Raw genomic sequence first — 20,234 nt, 5'->3', positions numbered from 1 at the left:
AGAAGAGATTATTAAATCTTGGGATAATTAAGAGTCACAGGCTCGTATCACACCAAATCACAGCATCTAGCAGCGGCGTGCTAAGGTGAAATTACTAGATGCTTATCATGCTGATGGTGTTCAGTGATGATGGTGAGTTTCGCCTATGGTGACACTGAGGCCAAAATCCTTGCAGCTTTGAATATTAATATTGGCTATTACTTTGATGAAAATGTCCCCTGAATCACAAAGCCAGAAAATGTCAAATAAAATAGATTTAAAAGGAGCTATTTCAAGCTCTCCTGTGGTGCATCGAAAGTCCTTGAGGACACTGTGAAGCACATAAAGGGAATGCACCTGTTCACACCTCATGCTAACAGGTAGATTAGTGTGTGAATTGCGGGTTAGCGAGGCTTGAGGGTTCATAGTCTCAGGCTGGTCTTCCTGATAGGCTAGCCGGTGTGGTTTTAACAGCCCTCTTCACACCAGCACGCTCTTCCATCTCCTCTATTTATCTCTTTCCTTTTCCTGCTGTGAGGTTTTGTCTTGTGTGAAGCAAAGATGCTTTGACTCTGGCGAGGGAGGATTTCCTCAAGGCTACAGTAGCTTCTTCCACACACACACAATTAGCCTGGTAATCACTCAAGAGCTTGCTCGTACACAAAAACATGTTTGGCTTTCATGCCTGGGAGTGTCCTTCACATATTTATTTTCTAAGTGCAACACAAACAGCAGCAACAGGGGGACAATGACAGCAAAAAAAACAACTTTAAAATGGAAATGCATCTGCTAAAATGTAGAAGGACATGAAAGCAGGACATGACATCATTTGATGACATCAGAGACAGATGCATGCCCTTGATGACAGTCCATGAGTCAAAGGTGGAGGTGATCTGTTAGGATCAATAACAAGTATTGAAGGGGTGGTCGGGGTCTCTTGGCACACTGGCAAACAGACAGCTGTTACATACATGGCCTTAGATCACCTCGGCCGGATTTATGCAAGCGAGAGTCTTTTAAAAACTTGTGTTGAGCTATAAAAATAAGCTGCCGTCTTAACAGATAACAGGATCCTACCATCCACCAGACTTTACTCAGGTGAAGACATCGACGTGCACTGTGACGTGGTGTTAGTGACCAAAGTGTGTTGTTGGTTGCATTGTAAGGGTAGAGGAGTGCCGACATGGCTCTATTTTGTCAACAGTATGGCAAGAGGGGTGCTGGAAAGTTCCACAACAGCCCAGGACTCTTATTAGAAGGCAACCAGAATGTCAGGGTGTCTGATGTCAGCTGAAGGTATAAACATACATCCATATGATGCCAATCAGAAATCACTTTGAAGTCCATAAATTGTTCTTAAAGCCATTTAGTCCAGCAGACATCCAGTCATGTTTTCTCCTTTACAGCAACATTAATGTATGTAATCCTTGACTACAGCACAGCAAGTTCTTCTAGAAATTCTCTTTACACCCTGAACCCCCACATACACATTTTTGGCTGAAACAAATATCCCCCAAAAGCTACATAGAGACAGCATGTGTGTATCTGAAGGCGGTATTAAGTTAACAGAGGGCAGCACGGCGCTGCGAGGGAAGGAAACCACCCCTTGCCTTTCTAATTGTGGCAGCAGGTGGTTTCTCCTCCGAGGGCGACGTGCTCAGAAGCCTCAGATCCATTGGCAGTGCACATCAAAAGCCCCATTGATTGGCTGGACAGATTGGGGCGTAGAGATCAAATGCGCTGTAAAGAAGTGTTAAACTGCTCTGCATTAAACAGGGCAGATTTCTGGACTAAAAGGGGCCATCTGTTAGCACTGGAGCTAATTTTCCCATTGCACTCGCCCAGATTTGTTAAGCTATAAGATCAGTGGCCAGAGACGGCCCAAACCAGACCATGTGCCCCAACCAACCTGGAGGCCGGATAAAAGGAAGAGTGTGGTCTGCCCAGGCTGAGTGCATAAGGAGATGCACAGTTGTGACATGTAATGGCGTCGCACGATGTTTTCACCGATGAGAGTATGTCAGGTGATGTTTCACTCGCGTCATCAGGTTCACTGTCACACTCTTGGATCTCCATATCAATGCGGGACATAATGATTGTCATGTGTTTTGGAGATAAATAAGTATCAACAGTATGTTGGTGTGACGGACGTTTTTTTAATTGCTTACATTTGAAAAAGCCAAGTCTGAGATTGAAAAACCAAATATCCCTGAATGGATTAAATTATTAGTATTTTGATTAATGAGATTTCAAACATCTTGTTTATATCTATAATTTACAAACACTGCTGAGAAGGAAAGCTTTCAGACGTTAGTCTGCTAAAGAATCAAACAATTGCATCAGCCACTTTCTTCTAAATAGAAACTTGCCTAATAAGTCCAAAAGCACTTTCATACCTTTTTCGTTTTCCAATCAAAATGTTATTTTTGGGGTTTGGATGCCAGCGGAAAAGCCATCTAACAATCAGAAGTCAGCTTTATAAAACACTGTCACAAAGAAAAATGATGTCCTATACAAAGCTGAGATGAAACTGTGGTGGGCCGCTGTCTGTTTCCATGGCTGTGTTTATTCCAGAGCAACACAGCCGAAAAGAGCTTGTTATATTAGTGTTTGCATTGGCTAAGAGCAAACAACCCATACAGCTAAAATGTCCTATTATTCCAGGCCAGGCTTTCTGTCTATTTATAAACACAAATAAAGTTAAAATGAATATGTCAATATAAATAAGGCCTGATTGTACATCCCAGGAAAGGAGCTTCAAGCCAGTGTTCTCCCTCATTCTGCACCAAGACGATCCAATCCAAGCATCACTGCCTGTTCAGCACATCAGTCCAACGCTTTACAAGGAATTGTAACCTGAGCTGCAGTTGGGAAACCTTAACCATGGTCCATCAAATATTAAAACAGATGGATGTTTTGACATGTATGAAGGGAGGGCAGGAGAACCCTTGCACTATACACTTGTCTCTACAAAAGAGATTGATGGGGCTCTATCCCCAATGCAGTCATAGAGTGAGATATCTCATAGAGAAGTGCATTGAGTCATTTGTATGTTCAGTGCAGAGCAGGAGTCAGGATTAAACTATAGGGCTGCATTGGTCGTCCACAGGATCTGTGTGATTCAGTCAATGGTGGGAACGCCAAATGCTTCAATGCGGCAGAGCTTTGAGATGTCCGGGCCTCTTACTCACACTGCTCCACACTCAATAGTCCATTGTCTCTGCCCTAAAGTGGAACTTCAAACCTACAAGTCAAAGGTGGGGGGTTAGAGATGAAGTCATCTCGGCAGGAGAGCTGTTCAGACACCTTCATGGCCAGGGAACAGCTCCTGAATCCTGTTCCCTCACTGTAAATCCTCCCAGACAAGTTGGCCTGTTGCAGGGGTGATAAAGCTAACAATGCCTGTGCCCAGCATGAGTTTCATGTGATAAAAATGCATATGGCATTTTAATTTATTTGCTTAGCAGCCTCTATATACTGTTTTGAGTTCATTTTTTGTTTTCTCTCTTGGAACAACATACACATGAAAGGAGAGGAATGTTTTTTTTTCAAATGTGGACGCTAGTTCAACAAACAGTGTTACCCACATAGGATACAATCTCAGCTTTAATTTATACAAATGTGCTTTGAATTGAGGGCATTATTAGTTTTGATGCTAAAAAAAAGTGCCTGAACAGCTGGGTAGCAAGCATTATAAGCAAAGTAAAGTATATGGTCTCGTGTGTGTGTGTGTGTGTGTGTGTGTGTGTGTGTGTGTGTGTGTGTGTGTGTGTGTGTGTGTGTGTGTTTTAGTCAAATAAGCTTTCTAAATGACTAAAACTATCCAATTTATATTATTTATTTTTTAACATACAAAAAGCTAAAATGTCTGTTTAGCGTACGTGAGGCAGATCTGTAAATATTTCCCTAAGAAACATCATTTAATTCATATTCATTTCAAATGGCCCATCTTCGCTCATTATACGCGCCAGATGTGCGTAAAAGGCGGGTTCCTCGGTTGATTTATGAGTGAGACGATGTGTTTGCAATAAGAGTCCATTATCATACAGCTGTGCAGCTGCCTCACTGTCTCCTCTGTTTTAAATAAACATAAGAAACAAGAGAGAAGGCTTTTGTCAGAAGATTAAAAGCCACTCGGAGCGTCCGGGCGCGTAAATACGCACAAATAAGAATATTATTTACAATGTATTGTTCTATTGAGCCCGTGTCTCTGGTAGCCTGCGGTTAATGTACTGACCTTGTTGACTTGCTCAAGGTTTACAAATAACGTGTATTTATTTTACCTTGTTTTGCAAGAGAATCTCCTCCAAAAATGACAATGAACGCTGGTGTTATTCTCAGCCAAAAAGAAGGCGGAGAGGAGAGGGGCCGTTGTTTATTGACTGACAGTGGCAGTAATGGCCCCACACTGCGGTATATAAACTGGGAGGGACGTCAGACACCCCTCACTGGGAGTCACTATGCGCTGATGCTCCGCCACATGCTCGCATCAGTGTCGGCAACACAAGTCTCGCATCAGCACAGCAAACTCAAACCACATCTGACCGGAACGATGGATGGGCAACGTAAAGACCGCAGACAGACTCACTTGTGGATATTGACGTTATTGATATTTGTCTAACCTCAAGCACTGGATAACTTGTTTCTTCTTCTTCTGGATACGGCTTGTGGAGCTGGATCTTGTCCTACAGGCTTTTGGAAGGAGGATTATATTTATTCTGATCACTTTATTTGTCTTCACTCCGTTTTCCCCATCACCATTTGGAATAGGAGCGGGGTTTTTTTTTGGAGGACAAACTGATTTTTTAAGGATACGCACATCAAACTCTAAAGAATGGCCGTTTGGTTCACCTTTGTCCTCGCAATAGTTGTAACTTTATTTACTCAGGTAGCCTGTTTTTTTGTTTTATCTTTGTAAATTGTAAATGAATTATTTTAGAAACGAAAGTTGCAGTATTCTGTTGTGCTCACATGTTGTATCCTTTTAGGTTCTGGGATCAGGCGTGTTCGAGATAGATCTCCATCACTTTCAGAATACTAAAGGTTTGCTGGCAAATGGACTTAGTTGCAGCATGACGGGCTGCAGGACATATTTCAGTGTTTGCTTGAAGAACTTCCAGACGGTGGTGACTCCCGGAGACTGTTTATTTGGCAAAGTCACCACACCTGTTCTGGGCACCGACTCCTTCAGCATCCAGCAGGACGCCAGGCTGCGTCTGCCGCTCAACTTCACCTGGCCGGTAAGAGCACCTGGTCGTGGCTTTTGTGCTGAAACCAAGCAAATGTTCGCACTAAATTCAAAATGATTTATAGTAATGAATTGAAGAGAGAGAAAAATGAAATATATGTATCAAATATTTGTTGGGGATCTTTCTGGCGAATTACAGTGAAATAAAACTATTTCATAATGTTTGAACCCGTACATCAGTATTTCAGAGAAAAGTAAAATACAGTACCGATGTAATGATAATAATAATAATACTTTAATTTAATATAGCACTTTTTAAAGTACTCAAAGACGCTTTACATACGGCAGAGATAAACTGAACAAAACAAAAAATAGAAAGACAAAAGGGCAAACAAAATCAACAAACAGAACATTTTTGGTTAAAAAAGAAATATATATATATAGACATATATATATATATATATATATATATATATATATATATATATATATATATATATATATATATAAATAAGTATTGTTGTATATTTGTAAATCAAATTGATGATTATTTCCTCGTTTGTCCCCGCAGGGTGCTTTCTCGTTAGTTATTGAAGCCCGGTATTCTCCTGCAGCGGACTTACCTGGAGGTGAGGAGACGAGTACTGCCTGTGTCCACCACTAGAGGGCGACATGCCTTGTGTCGCCTAAATGACTTAACTATTCCACATTTCATCAATAACCCTCACTTAACGTTCTGGCAAAGGCATCTGGCATTTTCAACGTCATGCTTGCGTGTTTGCTCGGATGCCTTATGAGTCACACGACAATTCTTGACAATCAAATCTCCCCAACACAATTGCACTTCCCTTGTTTTATTTTTGGCATCCATGGGAAAGTGTACAGGCTTCAATGAGAATATGAAGCCGTGCCAACAATCCCATGACAGCCTTTTCCTGGATTTTACACCTTTTTTGTTATGTCCTTCATAACGAGGGGATAATGGTAGAGGAAGAGGACATTTCAGTGTACAGATTATGAATTGCTACATAAATCACTAAAGTAATAACTTGGAATGTTTCTGCTTGACACTTATCATCATGTGTCTGTTCTGTCCCTCAGATACCACCAACCCTGAATTCTTGATTAGTTCTTTTACCACCCAAAGACAGTTGGGAATAGGGCATGAGTGGTCCCAGCATGTGCCGGTGGGGACGCAGACGGAGCTAAGGTACTCATACCGGTTCATCTGCAATGAACATTACTACGGGGACACTTGTTCCAAAATATGCACTCCAAGGGACGACCATTTTGGCCACTACACCTGCAAGCCTGACGGGCAAATAGCCTGTCTACCGGGATGGAAGGGAGAATACTGCCAAGAACGTAAGCACGAGTAAAGACACCATGTGGACACTGACTCTCCTTTGTATGCGATAAAAGCTCACAATGCATATTTTAGGCGCCATTGCTCCGAAGGGAGTAACAATAAGATACTTTACAGAACGTGATATGAAGAAAGGCATTGTGTAATTTAGGACACAATGGTGGGAAGCTGTTGTTGAAATTCTTCCGTTAAATTGTCCTCACACGTGATGCATGCCTATTGGTCATTTCAGACTAGGCCTACGTAACGTTCAGGGCGTTAATGTGTAATTAACCTGTTAATTCGTCACAGGTGTGTTTTCTGGAGAGAGGGGCTGTTAGGGTGAAATTTGACGACACACTTTCTCTGTGGGCGCGTGCGCTTTAATCCCGGGCGGTGGTCGCCCAGCAGCGCGCGCCGGGGTTAATCGCGGCATTATCGCCCGCCACGCGCCACTAAATTGCGGGTTCTATTGTTAAAGCGGTGTAGGGCAGCAGCTGCAAACGGGACTCGAGCTGCCCACCGATAACAATGAGGCAGCTGTCCTGCTTTTTTTTTTTTTTTTTTTTTTGAGAACAAGCATCTGCTCCGCACTAAACAGCCGTTTAACGCCACACAGACATGCGCAATCTCAACGTCACACATGCAGCAGCGAATCATTGTCAATGAGATGTTCAGGTGACAGGTTTCACGGTGCGAAGAAAACACCTTTAAAAGTCTTGTTGGACGCTGGTTATAATTGCTCAATCAGAAACCTAAACATCCCTGTTTTATTTCAGCAATCTGTCTCGAAGGGTGCAACGAAAGGAATGGCAACTGCACACTACCTGGAGAGTGCAAGTGAGTGGTTCACTTATTGATATTCATAATTAAATGTAGATTTATGTTCATTGGCATTAGGGAATCCACAAACTGCTCAAACACAATAACAATCATTTAAAACGACTGTAGATATAATAGCTTTATTATAAGTAGATAAACCATTAAATACTCTATTTGTGTCTCATTAACTAAAGTGTAACATTGTATTTGATTTTGAGGATGTATTTATTTGTATTTCTGTTTTAAATCATCTCTCGGATTATCTCTAGGATTATGACATATAGAGGATGAAAAGATTACTGTGTGTAAATAATGTATTTCTTTCATTAGGTATTCTCTCTGTCATGACTGTGCTCAAGAGAAAAGAAGTGAGTGTTAATGTGTGTGTGAGCCAGCGGTCACGTTGTCCTGTTTTATGTGTGTACAGATGCAGAGAGGGCTGGCAGGGACTCTTTTGTGATGTGTGTAAACTCCATCCATCCTGTAAACATGGTACCTGTAAAGAGCCGTGGCAGTGCACCTGCAAGGAGGGCTGGGGAGGCATCTTCTGTGACCAAGGTGTGTGTAACCACCTCTTTGTACTCTGTAAATAAAAAGGACGCTGCTTCGAAAATGCGGCGCCTTCCGTTTTGGCTCCATCAGCAACGTTTTCACCCATTTTGGTTTTGCAGATCTGAACTACTGCACCCATCACAAACCCTGTGCCAACGGGGCCACCTGTATGAACACAGGCCAGGGCAGTTACACCTGCGCCTGCATGCCCGGCTTCAACGGGGTTAACTGTGACTTGGAGGTCAGGGAGTGTGACAGCCAGCCATGTCGCAATGGAGGCCACTGCCTGGTGAGTCCGGAAGTCTCTCTCCCTCCTTTCCCACAACACAGGCTTTCCTGTTTTTGTTTTTGCCTCACTCTATCTGCTAGTCCAGGAGGATGCTATCGATTGTCAAGTCAGTAGATGACCCAGTTCACAGAGTGTGTACTGTAAATAGAACTCAAACTAAGGATAATGGGGTTCGCCGGGGCAGTCGTGAACAGGATGTGATAAAGAAAACATCTGACAGGGAGCTTTTTGATAAACTTGATATCTTTTTTCCTCCGCAGGACTCCAAGAACGGCTATAGGTGTGCGTGTCCACTTGGGTTTGAAGGGACACACTGCGAACACAGGATGCTGACCTGCGCAAATACACCCTGCTTTCAAGGTGGCAAATGCAGAGAGCGGGATAATGGAAACACCTATATATGCGAGTGTCCAGCGGGTTACACTGGACTTAACTGTGAGAGGAAAGTGGATAAATGTACCTCACTGCAATGCACCAATGGTAATAGATCATTCTCTCTACTTAACAAACAATTCTTCTCTTTCCGTATATATCTGTCCTAGAAATAATCTGAAAATGAGGGAGGCTTCTATAATGTCCTTTTTGTTTTTGCATAGGTGGACATTGTGTGATCCACGGTAACCTCCGACTGTGCAGCTGCCGCTCGGGCTTCACAGGTCTGCGTTGTGAGATCAACATCAACGAGTGTGCCAGGAGCCCCTGTGCAAACGGCTCCACCTGCATCGACCGCATCAACGACTACACCTGCACCTGCCCCCCAGGGTACACGGGCCGCCACTGCGAAAAGCCAACGAACCGCTGCGTCTCCCATCCCTGCCTGAACGGTGGGACCTGCACCACCGGAGCCAAAGGCCCGCCCACCTGCGTCTGCCCCGCCCATTACAGCGGCCCCCATTGCCAGTCCGGCGCCGTGCCTTTGCCCAACACTCCCAGCCCAAACGTAGGCTGGGAGTCTGGGGACAAGTTGAGCTTGGCAGCCATCTGCTTGGGCGTCGGCCTGGTGGCGGTTCTGGTGCTTCTCTGCATGGCCGTGGTATTAATACGTCACGTCAAGAAGCAGAGAAGCAAGGAGCAGGACTCGGAGACCATGAACAACCTCTCCAAGGTTGACTTTCAGAAAGAGAACCTCATCTCTACTCTAGAGCTCAAGAACACCAATAAAAAGGTGGATTTGGAGGTGGACCGTCCCAGGGAAAAGCCCAATCACAAATACATCAACCACTACCACCTGGACTATAAAACCTCCACCGGGTACAAGGATGAACTGTCCCTTTTGGACAAAGATGAAAACTGTGAAAAGACAATAGAAGAAAAAAAGCATTTGTGTCGAATGTATAGGTAAGGGATTCCATTATTCTATTGTTGTCATGTTTCTGTCACTGTGTGGTGTGTTGATTTGAATATGATGATGAGAGGATGAGTTCTCTGACAATAATGTGGGACATTTTGTTTTTGTGCTCACTAACTAACATGATGTATCTTCACTCCACAGAGAGAGGCCGGAGTGTAGAATATCAACAATATGTTCTTCTAGTGATTCAATGTACCAGTCTGTCTTTGTATTAGCCGAGGAGAAAAATGACTGCATCATCGCAACCGAGGTAAGCTTTTCTCATAATGAATCTATTTTTTCTCGTGAGAGCATGATCTTCGGTATTAACCAGACCACATTTTAGTCATTAAGCTTGTTCAATCTTTCTTTTTCAGGTATAATGAATGAACATTATTATTCACTGTCAACATTGGATTTCTTGTGGACTGTTTACAAGCGTGGAGAGACTGGGATTTATTTAAATGCAAGTTGCTGCTTTGAAAACTTGATCACTGGATGGAGCTCCTCGAAATCAAGAGAACTGAAGCTATAATCTCGGTGAGAATGTAAAGACTGCGAAGACTACAAATAATCAGCAAATCTTACTTGTGGATGCGCCTTTGATGTTTTTGACCCTCGTCTGCTCATGTCCAAGTTCATCCAAGGGCAGCATGCCCAGATGTTTCTGCCTGCGTGTTGATTCGAGGACTATCTAGATGTTCTTCTCTCCACCTTATTGCAGTAATCAGCAAATCAACTTGCTGCCAACAAGCCTGTGGAAGGAGCAATCCTTTTTCTATTTTTTTGTGGCCTGCAATGCGCTATGCAAACAAATTCTGCATTGAGCTTAATCAGAATGGGACAAAAAAAACACTGAAAACGGTTCATTTTTGAAGGGTATAGGGTTATCAAATTTGTAAATCCATTTTTGTATGAAGAATGTATGCAGCCTAGATCACAAAGCCTTATATATGTGTTTAAAACATTGTGCCCCGCCTTATCTTGAGTCCTTTGCACAGCAATATGAATATATGAGATCAAAAGATGCAATATCCTATAGCGCCATGCAGGGAAACTCATGATTCGGCCTTGTTTGGCCTCGTTATGCAAAGAAGTACATGAAGAGACTATCGTACCACGGACGCCTTCAAAGGAAATTACTAAACCATTAATGTTATTGGGTAAGATTAGTATTTCATTAGTAATTTAAGCATATGAAGCACTGATCTTTCGCCTTCTATGTTTTATAAGATTATTTTGTATATACTGTATATTTATGTTGAGATTAGAAGTATGGATTGTACATCTGTTTTTAAGTTGATGCCCAGAAAAAAAGGTGAATTTATTTTTAAAGTGTCGTTGGTGTTTTATTTGTATTATTTTTTTGTTATAAAAAGAAACAATGAACACATATCTGGTACACTGTTTGTTTTTATTGTTCTTCGGTGGTCGAGTGTATCCATGTGGTCCAATAGAGATCCTAATTTAAATGTTGAAATCGAGGTGGCTTCATTGTCTGTAGATAGTCATATTTGGCCTTGTAGCATTTCTAATGACTGTCCATGACGTCTGTATTAGTGTGTTGTGAAATCATTGTGCAGGCAGGAAAAAGGCTACCCAAGCAAAAAGATACTTATTCAAAAAGAAACATCTGTAAATGAAAATAAAGAGTCCGTGTGGTCTTTCTAGTACGTAACTGCTATTGTCTTTTTGAACATCGCTGAGAAACAAAGCAGACTAGATATGATTTTGTCGGTGATAAGCTATATCTCTTATGGCTGCGAGCTCAGAGGGGAAGGGGATGGAGAGAGATGTGAGGAACTCGATCAAACTCGACATATGCTTGCCCATGTGTCAATGAGGAAATCTGCAAATGCCCTTTCACTATGAGCACCGCAAACAGAGGCCCCTCAACCCAGACGCTGCCAAGCCCCCATGAGGCCGACGACCACAACAGCCCAGCCAACGAGTGTCACTTTGAACTTGCATTTTAACCACCTGAACTCCTCCAGTGGAGCCATGTCTGTTACTACCACTTGGGGGCACAAGGCCTTGTGTGAAGTCCCAATAAATAAGTTTATTTCACAACTTAACAAGTGACAGACAGAGGACAAATGATCTCAAGCAGTCATCCATAAGTGTGCAGCCTGTGCGGGAACAGTAGTGTGCTAGACAGACCTGAGCAGAGACATAATGAGCTTAAGAGAGCACGTTTATAACAATCCCAGCTATTTATAGGTCATGTGATTACCCGCTGGACTTTTTCTGCTTGACGCTTAACAATGTTTTGCAATGAAGAAAAAACGTGTCTGTCATGTCACATATGAAAGAAAAATAAATAATTGTGTCCATGCTGTGATGAATTTGAATTCCTCTGTTCAAACTAGAAACTGTTTTTTCACATTCTCTGTTAGTGCAGCAGCCAGTAAGGTTTTCCCACATTCGCTGGCTCAAACTAAGGGCATGCCTGATTGGTTTATCCGTTTGCTAAGCCCGCCCCTTCGGCGATTTAATTGGTCGAAACCGCCTCACTCTGACGCGCTCTGAACAACAAATACACGTGTTTGTACATCAGCAAAAGAAACGCACAGTTCGTCCCTACGGTGTTTCTGATAATGGCATAATAATAATAGACTCGACGCTTTCTATAAAACTGCACTAAGATTTAGGAAAATCCGCATTCAGCACTTTATAAAATCGACTCTCAGATGTCTTGGCATGTATAGGACGATAGAAACAAGAGAGGAGCTAGAGGAGAGCAGCTACTTGTTGACAGACGTGGCCTCATAAAATCCCTTGCCTCGTGTTTCATAACGCAATCGAGATATTACAATGAAACCTCGGGACATTATGAAAGAGAAGGGCAACCTGTGGATATTTGGATATGGCTCCTTAGTGTGGAAACCTAACTTTGCATACAAGAGGAGCACAGTTGGCTTCATCAAAGGATACAAGAGGCTCTTCTGGCATGGAGATAATTTTTATAGAGGGGACAAGGAAAAGGTGAGCAATTATATTGTTTTGCTCTCCAATTGATTCAAATATTTCCTGATGATTTTAGTCATTTATTTATTCATTTTTTACTGCCTCTCAACAGCCAGCTAGAGTGGCCACACTAGTGAAGGATCAGGAGGTAAGTGCCCTCCATTTACAAGATCCTATAGTCTATTTTAATACTGTATACAGCATGCAGTATACATTATATATATTTATTTATATATTCCTGCCATTACCAGTCTTTAACAAACTATTACAAAAGTGGTAAATATTATTTGAATCTGTAAACTGGCCCAATGAACTTGAAGAGACAGTTTTCAAATATACAATTTTACAGCAGCTAAGGATCCACAATATATGATATTTATATGGGCAAATATAACTATTAGCTATCCAGTGCTGCTGTGGAAATATGATTAAACCCATAACCTTTCAGTTCATTCCCATCAGTGTGATACAACTTGCAAACTACTACTACAGTGATTTATTCTATAAGGTTATGTCATGAAACATTTATATCAAGCGTAAAAGGCACATTTTCAGCTGTGAATGTCAACTGATAACTAATGAATGAAGTTGTATATGTTTTATTTGACATTACATACTGTGTTGGTTCTACCATTAACATTCCTCCACCTGCTTTCACAGTCTCGCACATGGGGAGTGGCCTACGAGGTGACGGACTCCCAGACTGAAGAGTCCCTTCAGTACCTACACATGAGAGAGGTTGTGATGGGGGGTTACATCACAGAGACGGTGGAGTTCATCCCAAAGGACAAGGGTCAGGGTGCTCTGCTGGCCCTCGTCTACATTGCTACTTCTGACAACCCCATCTTCCTCGGCCCGGCCTCGGACAAGGAGATCGCCGCCCAGATTGCCACCTGTAGAGGGAATACGGGCCACAATATTGAATACCTGGTCCGCCTGGCAGAGTTCATGAGGCTCTACTGTCCCGAGGTAGAGGACGAGCATCTCTTTTCTATTGAGGCGGCAGTTCTGAACATTTTCCATGAGTCCAGAGGGATCGAACCCACTGACCAAAAGTCACTGCTGGGCGCGACATAAACGACTACATAAAGCTCTCCATCGTACTTCATCAAACAATTGTCCATCTTTTAATTACTGGGTGAAAGGGAAATTAGTTTGTTATTATTTGCTTTCAAGGGAAATGAAGCAGTGGGGACATTTTCTGTGGCTCAGCTTCTAGGTCGTAACAAAACCTCCCAGAGTTATGACCTTTTGGCCTTCTGATGTTTTTCTACGGTTGAAGACAGAACATTTGTACTGTTTACATTCATGCATTTTAATAAAAAGACTGAAATCTGCATGAAGCGAATGGTGTTTATTTTTCTGTAAGTGTAAGTTTGATCAAGTCTCCTATATATTAAGGTTTACAGTCAAATGCTTTTCCTCATCGTCCCTCATCACGTGGCTCAGGAACGTACAGCTCTCAGAGGAAAAGCCGACTTGTTCCTCCGAGACTTGTTAACTGCACCTACTAGCTTTTCAATATATATTACACTGCATTGTATACATACATTTACTCTGAAACATGTTTACTCTGGAGGTTTTCGAGACATCGCGGGTATTCTGTACAGTGCTTGGCCATACAAACATTTATTTTATAATACCAGGATTGCCTTAACCTCTTAAAGTCAGCCAGGCACAGTGATGGGTCTGTCTTTTAAAACTCCTGTTGTGCGGCCGAGCAATCCCAAAGTTCTCAGGTACAACATCTGGAATATTTGATCTAATGGTGATCCCACAAATCAAGCATAAATCCTGCACCACTTGTCCGGAATCTGTGTAATAAGAGTGCAAACAGCTAGCTATAGAAGAAACCACAGACCATGGAAGACTGCATGCATGCTCTTATAGTGTAGGCAGAGCGTATAGGGGCTGAGCTGGGAGGAGGGGTGCAGATAGGGTTTCTTTCTCTGTCTGGACTTTGATCACGTTGCAATAACATGTGCACATGCCAGACTTAAACTTTTTTATTTTTTTTCCTTTGCCATATTTTAAGCAGCAGAGATACTGTATGTGTCTCTACGGCTCCCGGTTCTACTTTCCTAGAAATCATCCCAGAACTAGGGCAAAGGTTTGATCTGTGTGAGAGAGAGAGAGAGAGAGACAGATCAACAAGAGCTCTCATGTTCAGAACATGTTCTGATGAAAGACATGGACAGAAAGTCTCAGAACAAATCACGCTATGTTCTTTGTGTTCTTTGTGCCGTCTGAGACACAGAGTTCTGTTTTCGATGACACTAATTAGATCTGGACTGACAGCAAGAAGTCAACAACCCACATGCTTGTCTGTGGTTTCCGTGGTTTCTGATAACATGACGATGTGGTACATGCAGCGCCAACGTGGACCACAAACCGCGAACAAAATGATCTGACTCAGTGCTTTTGTCTCCCAGTCCAAACTCTACATTGTATTTTTTCTCTCTCATGTATTTGTTGCTTCTTTTTCTGAGTCAGCAGGAAAGGTTTTCACTAAGTAGAAACATGAATAAATCATGTATTAATATATTGGCTATAAAAACTGTTTCTGATTTAACAAGAATGTTAGCATGATGTTCAATTCTATTTATTTTTCATTTGTTTTCATCCCTATATTACAATACCAAAGCCAATCCTCTCCACCCACACATATTGGTACAAAACAATGTGGTACAAAGTCACAGCGATTATGGTCAGAGTCAAAACTCCAATGAGTCATCGTCAGCAGTTCCAACTCTACTGACACTCTATAAAGGCTGTTTTTTATGTGGTTAAGTAGTCTGAAACAAGCACTTATTTTTATACTTGCAATGAAAGCTCTATTATGTTGCATTAGAGCATTTTGATATACAGCTCAGTCGGACACTCCTCATTTGGAGTTATAACAATAACGATAACGTAATCAATAAAGGCCCTTAGCACACTGTTAGGGCTCTTTGGAGACGTGCAGAGGGAATTTAAAACCCTGGAGTCAGAGGACGCTCTTTCACAAAGAGAGGAGCACAACATTTCTACATCTGGTATGTGTGCATTAGCAGTGAATATACTATGAAACAACATAAAATTACAGCATACTCTATTGACATGAAATAACAGTGTACAATACAAAGACATGGATGCACTAGGCTCCCTATGCAATTTGAACCCCTAATCAATACCATTACCCTTCCTGAGGTCACTTGCTCTCCAGGAAAAGATGTCATCCATTATCCTCTGAACAAAACACACACAATAACCGCAAAGTGGAGGTTGAGGTCACGTCCTGAGGATGCACGTTTAGCCTATTAGGACCCAGAATAGTGGTCACACGTCCCCAAACATTTTTTTTCTACTGATGCTTTTCGGAGTTCCCACCTGCATGCTAATGTGTATCTAGCCTGAACCCTGACCCCTGATCTTGGCTTGGTCAGTGCAGGGCTGAAGGTCACCCTGGAAGTGTGTTAAAGAGAAAGTGATTGGGCCACTAATGGAGTCCATCCGCTTTAGAGCCCGTGCCCTCTTATATTGGGAGGTCAGCTGTGTCTGCTGAGGGTCACCTCACCCCTCGCTGGATTCCTGCCAGTGAGTGCTGTGCAGTCATGGAGGCCACTTCACCACAAGAGGAAGACCGTCCGTTAAAAAGGCACAAACAATGGCTAATGATTTGGCAGTAAACCATATGCTTTCTCTGAACCCTCTATGAATCAACAAAATAGAAACAGAAACTAATGTTCCTCCATTCATCATATATTTTACTTAAAGGGTAACTTTGGTATTTTTTAACCTGGACCCATTTCTCATGTTTGTGTGTCTCAATGAGGAGTTGCAGCATTCTGACTCAATACTGGGCCACATTCAAAACGGGTTGTCCCCAGCAGTCACGTAGACACAGAAACACTCAAAGTTGCCCTTTGTGCTTTCTGACTGCTTAGATCAAAAGACTTAATCTGGCTTGCGGTTTGGAAATGAGCTGCTATCTTGTTTGACAAAGAATACAGTTTAGTCTCATCCATCATCGCGCTATAATAAACACATTTCTTTAATCCATTCATCATCGGCAACAGTTGATGTAAAAACTGTTTCTTCTCATTCAAACAGAACATGACTCACACCCGCTGGATCTTATAATTCAATCTGCTTGGAGCAGGACTCCAGACTGAACCAGGCTTGACAAAATTAAATCTCAAGCCAGAGAGCTGCCTCCTGCTTCATTAACCTGCTCTATCCCCGAGGAATGGCACTGTTGCTGCTCATAATTTAATTTCCTTAATCTTTTTTACACTCAAACCTACCACAGCTGCCTGGTGTCAGGCCCAGGGGGGAATTGGCTCCATGAGATCATCTGTGAGTGAACTTTTAATTTGAAATTAACTTGAATTATTAATAACAAAATACCATGTAGCAAACCATATTAACACGTCACAGTTGCATGTGATCTGGATGTTATTTGTGTGTGTGTTTGGATTCACATGGTCACAAAAATCCTCTTCAGGGATGTTCAAGCAATACACCACTGTATTATTGAACATTGTTCCCAGTGTTTTATTGGAAGGCTAAGATTCTAACCCATGTTTGCCATCTTGTGTTAGCATGTTAGCATTCGCTAATGAGCACTAAACAATCAACCACAGTTGTCCAGACATTTTACTTTTTCCATCATCTGCGATCCACCAAGTGTTTTTTTTATTTGGGTTTTGTACTCAACAAGACATAATGTTTTAATTTCAGGCTTGCAGTTGTTCCTTGTTTCCAGTGTTTGAGCTCAGCTCAGCTAGCTAACTTTAGCTTCATGTTTACAGTACACTCGTGGGAGTGGTATCATCTAACTTTTCGCAGGGAGGGAGAAGTAGCAGGGTTTGCAGGAATGCCAGAAAACATCTGAGTCCAACTCAGTTACTTTGCAAACTACTTTTGCTTCTGCAGAGGGCTCAGCATGAGCATCCACAGATGCAGAGTGTGTCATTCAGTAAACGCCTGCTTCGCTTTGGCAGCATGCATAGCAGCAACCAGCATAGTTATTTCCCATTGTGAAGCCAAATAAACCTGGTGTTGTATTGGTTGTCAACGCACAACAATTGGGTGAAGCAGGTGGGCTTTTACAGTGCCAATGGATCAATCACCCACAACTGGGGATGTGGCCTGTTTCCCCCCATTAACATCTTTAAGTCCCATTTGTTCATTCTCCATTTCCTCAATCAGTCAGTTTATATTTTTGTATTTTAAATGTAAGCCAAAATAAGAGATACAATAAATGAAAGAGTTAAAACATAATCCCTTAGTTGTGGCGCGCTCACACCCAGAGGGAGGAACAGGTTTTGTTTTGCTAAAAACAACACACCATCTTTTTGATTCACCAACTAATTACTTGTTGAGTGACGCTACCTTTCTCTCTTGATGTCAACACATATTTCCTCTCAAAGGGCGAAACCAGAACTGTGTAGAGACATAGACAGCTGCTATATATAGACTGTGAAAGCAAGGGAACAACCAGGACGTCAAGAAACCCTGAGGGAATATTAGGAAGTGGGGTTTATGTCTTTCTTTATTTACTTTGGTAAATTAATTGAAGATTCATTTTAAATTGTAAATGCCATATGCCTCATTTCCTATAGTCATTCCTAAAGACTAGGTCGGAACGGTATAGTCGCCAAATACATTTCCAGAATTTCTTCTATAGTCTTTTATTTAACATTTATATTTGCAGTTTACCTTTAAACCCACGTGAGGGAACCTGAACGTTCGTATAGTTCTGATGTTTGTCAAATAAAGGACGAGCATCTATTCTGTTTGTTAAACTGATGAGAGAAAATACAAAGAATGAGTGGCCTGTTTTCATCAGCACACGCATGAAGCACAGTTGTGATTGATCAGGCATATTTGTCTCTTCTAAATTGCTAGTTTACCCATTCATGAGTATATAATATGATGTAGAAAGGGCAGTAAAATGGTAAAGTAAATTCAATAACAAAAATGTGCTGTTCTTATAATTTATAGACAAGGCCTGTATGAATTGGGTCGCGGCGGTTTGCCATTGTGTGAGTGCCCAAAAAACAGCTTGGGAAACACTGATCTAAGATAATTAATTTCAATGGAAAATATATGTAATCATGTGTACACAATAGAAAGTGGGAATAGATCTGTGTTTTAGCAGGATAAGGCATGTCGTGGGAGTAACACGGACAGGGACGAGGCTCCAGCCCCCCCTGTTGGCCGGTGCAAGCTGTATAAGTTCAAGTTTGATATGTGTTACCAAAACTGCACGATGTAATAATCAGAGACTTTCAAATGACCTTGTGAGTCCTACCTGCTTGACATTTTCCTCCTTCGATGGCCCTGACATTATGAGGACTCTAAGCCCTCAGGTACTCTGACTCACTTTCTCAGCCTGAATCAAAAGGCCCTTGAGATTTCCTGCCATTTTTCTCGGGAGTGTTTTCTCTCAAGGAGCAGGAAAGGCAGCTCTGTTTCCCACACACTCACAGAGGTTGTACATCAATGCCAGTTTACAGTGCTACCACTGCAGCGCACAATCAAGCAGCTGCAGAGTCATTGTGAGAGCCTCACCGACTCTTTGTGCTGCAATATCACACAAGAGATGACACGGTTGGTTTCTTTGAGAGGGAATAGTCTTTGCAGCATTTTGAGTGTGTTCTCTATCTGCTTGTAAATGGCAGTGATTGCAAGAGCAAATTATGTTGTTGATACACAATCTGTGTTCTCATTTAATTTGTTGTTTGATTTGAGTCTCTTTGGAGTGAGACTTTAATCTTCTGCCCACTCCCTTTCCCTCCAACTTTTTGTTAAAATCTAGATAGTCTCATGTAATAAAAAAGGCCATTATTTAAAAGCCAATTTCGCAATCAAGTCATTAACGATCTAATCAACATAACCATGAAGACGTTCTTGTGTTGACCAACATAAATTTAGCTTTTCAAGCTTCTTTCTTCAGGCTGAGTCAAATGCTTTCTTAAGTGCTGTAATGGCAAGTAATGATGCTTTGTGTTTGTTTGGAAAGTTTTATCCCTTTGAAAACATTGTGTTCTCATGTTAATCAGCCAATTGCGGCAGAGTTTCCTGTTTAAATTGATTCTAATCGGGCTCTGCAAGAACATATGCTGCTGTGTGGATTGATGTGGAGCCAATTGAAACTAAAAGAAGAAGAAAACACAGATGCTTCAAAGGCCAACGGGTGAGACCCCTGGTGATGTTGTTATCAGTTCCCTGGAACGCATCGGATCAAACATTCAGACGGAGGGGAACTGACGGGAATTTGCATTTGTATGTGCAATCATCATAACTTGAACAGCTCCCAAAGAACATGTCTGTGATTTTTGCAATGCCAAGTATGTTTTATTTAAACTACAACACTTCTCTTGATTGTTACAGAATGGACAATGAATAATTTGACAAAAACAAATCACATCTGATGATCTGACATGGATGAAAAAAATAATGTCAGGTTATTTTCCATGACATATATTTGTGTGTGTAAGGCCTGACAGTCAGCATTCCACACATGTAAAGAAAATGTCAAGAAGTACTCAAGGTAACAATGCTCTGAGAGAAGAGATAGTTTACAGATAGCTTTACAACTAAATCATGTTGTGGACATTATTATGTATGCACAAACACACAAACATGGGTGGAAATCTACACTGTGATTCAAGGCAGCTTACATTTTATTTTGCTGCAGAAATTTCAGCTTTGTAAGCCCACTGTAATATTTCCTATTTCAATGTGGTTGGGAATTGATCTGCATTCTACTTGT

At 41.8% G+C, this 20,234-nt stretch overlaps 2 protein-coding genes across 2 annotated transcripts; both read left to right on the top strand.

The window, feature by feature from the left end:
- Positions 1–4,813: 4,813 nt before the first annotated feature.
- On the top strand, positions 4,814–10,984 carry LOC306740814 (delta-like protein 4; the record flags this gene model as incomplete). Its single annotated transcript, XM_079223048.1, has 11 exons — positions 4,814–4,867; positions 4,968–5,219; positions 5,739–5,796; positions 6,269–6,532; positions 7,292–7,352; positions 7,762–7,892; positions 8,006–8,175; positions 8,436–8,655; positions 8,772–9,513; positions 9,668–9,776; positions 9,883–10,984. The coding sequence occupies 11 exons, from the start codon at positions 4,814–4,816 to the stop codon at positions 9,886–9,888; spliced, it is 2,067 nt and encodes a 688-aa protein (XP_079079174.1). The 3' UTR covers positions 9,889–10,984.
- A 1,267-nt stretch (positions 10,985–12,251) lies between these two features.
- On the top strand, positions 12,252–13,803 carry LOC306748231 (glutathione-specific gamma-glutamylcyclotransferase 1-like). The gene is made up of 3 exons (XM_079231374.1): positions 12,252–12,490; positions 12,585–12,620; positions 13,133–13,803. Exons 1-3 carry the CDS (start codon positions 12,320–12,322, stop codon positions 13,547–13,549), a joined length of 624 nt encoding a protein of 207 aa, XP_079087500.1. The 5' UTR covers positions 12,252–12,319; the 3' UTR covers positions 13,550–13,803.
- Positions 13,804–20,234: the final 6,431 nt, after the last annotated feature.

This window comes from Taurulus bubalis, assembly GCF_910589615.1.
Source record: "Taurulus bubalis genome assembly, chromosome: 1".
In the NCBI taxonomy this organism is placed as follows: domain Eukaryota; kingdom Metazoa; phylum Chordata; class Actinopteri; order Perciformes; family Cottidae; genus Taurulus; species Taurulus bubalis.
Note: the sequence above shows the minus strand (reverse complement) of the source record. Positions and strands in the feature narration are given on the sequence as shown.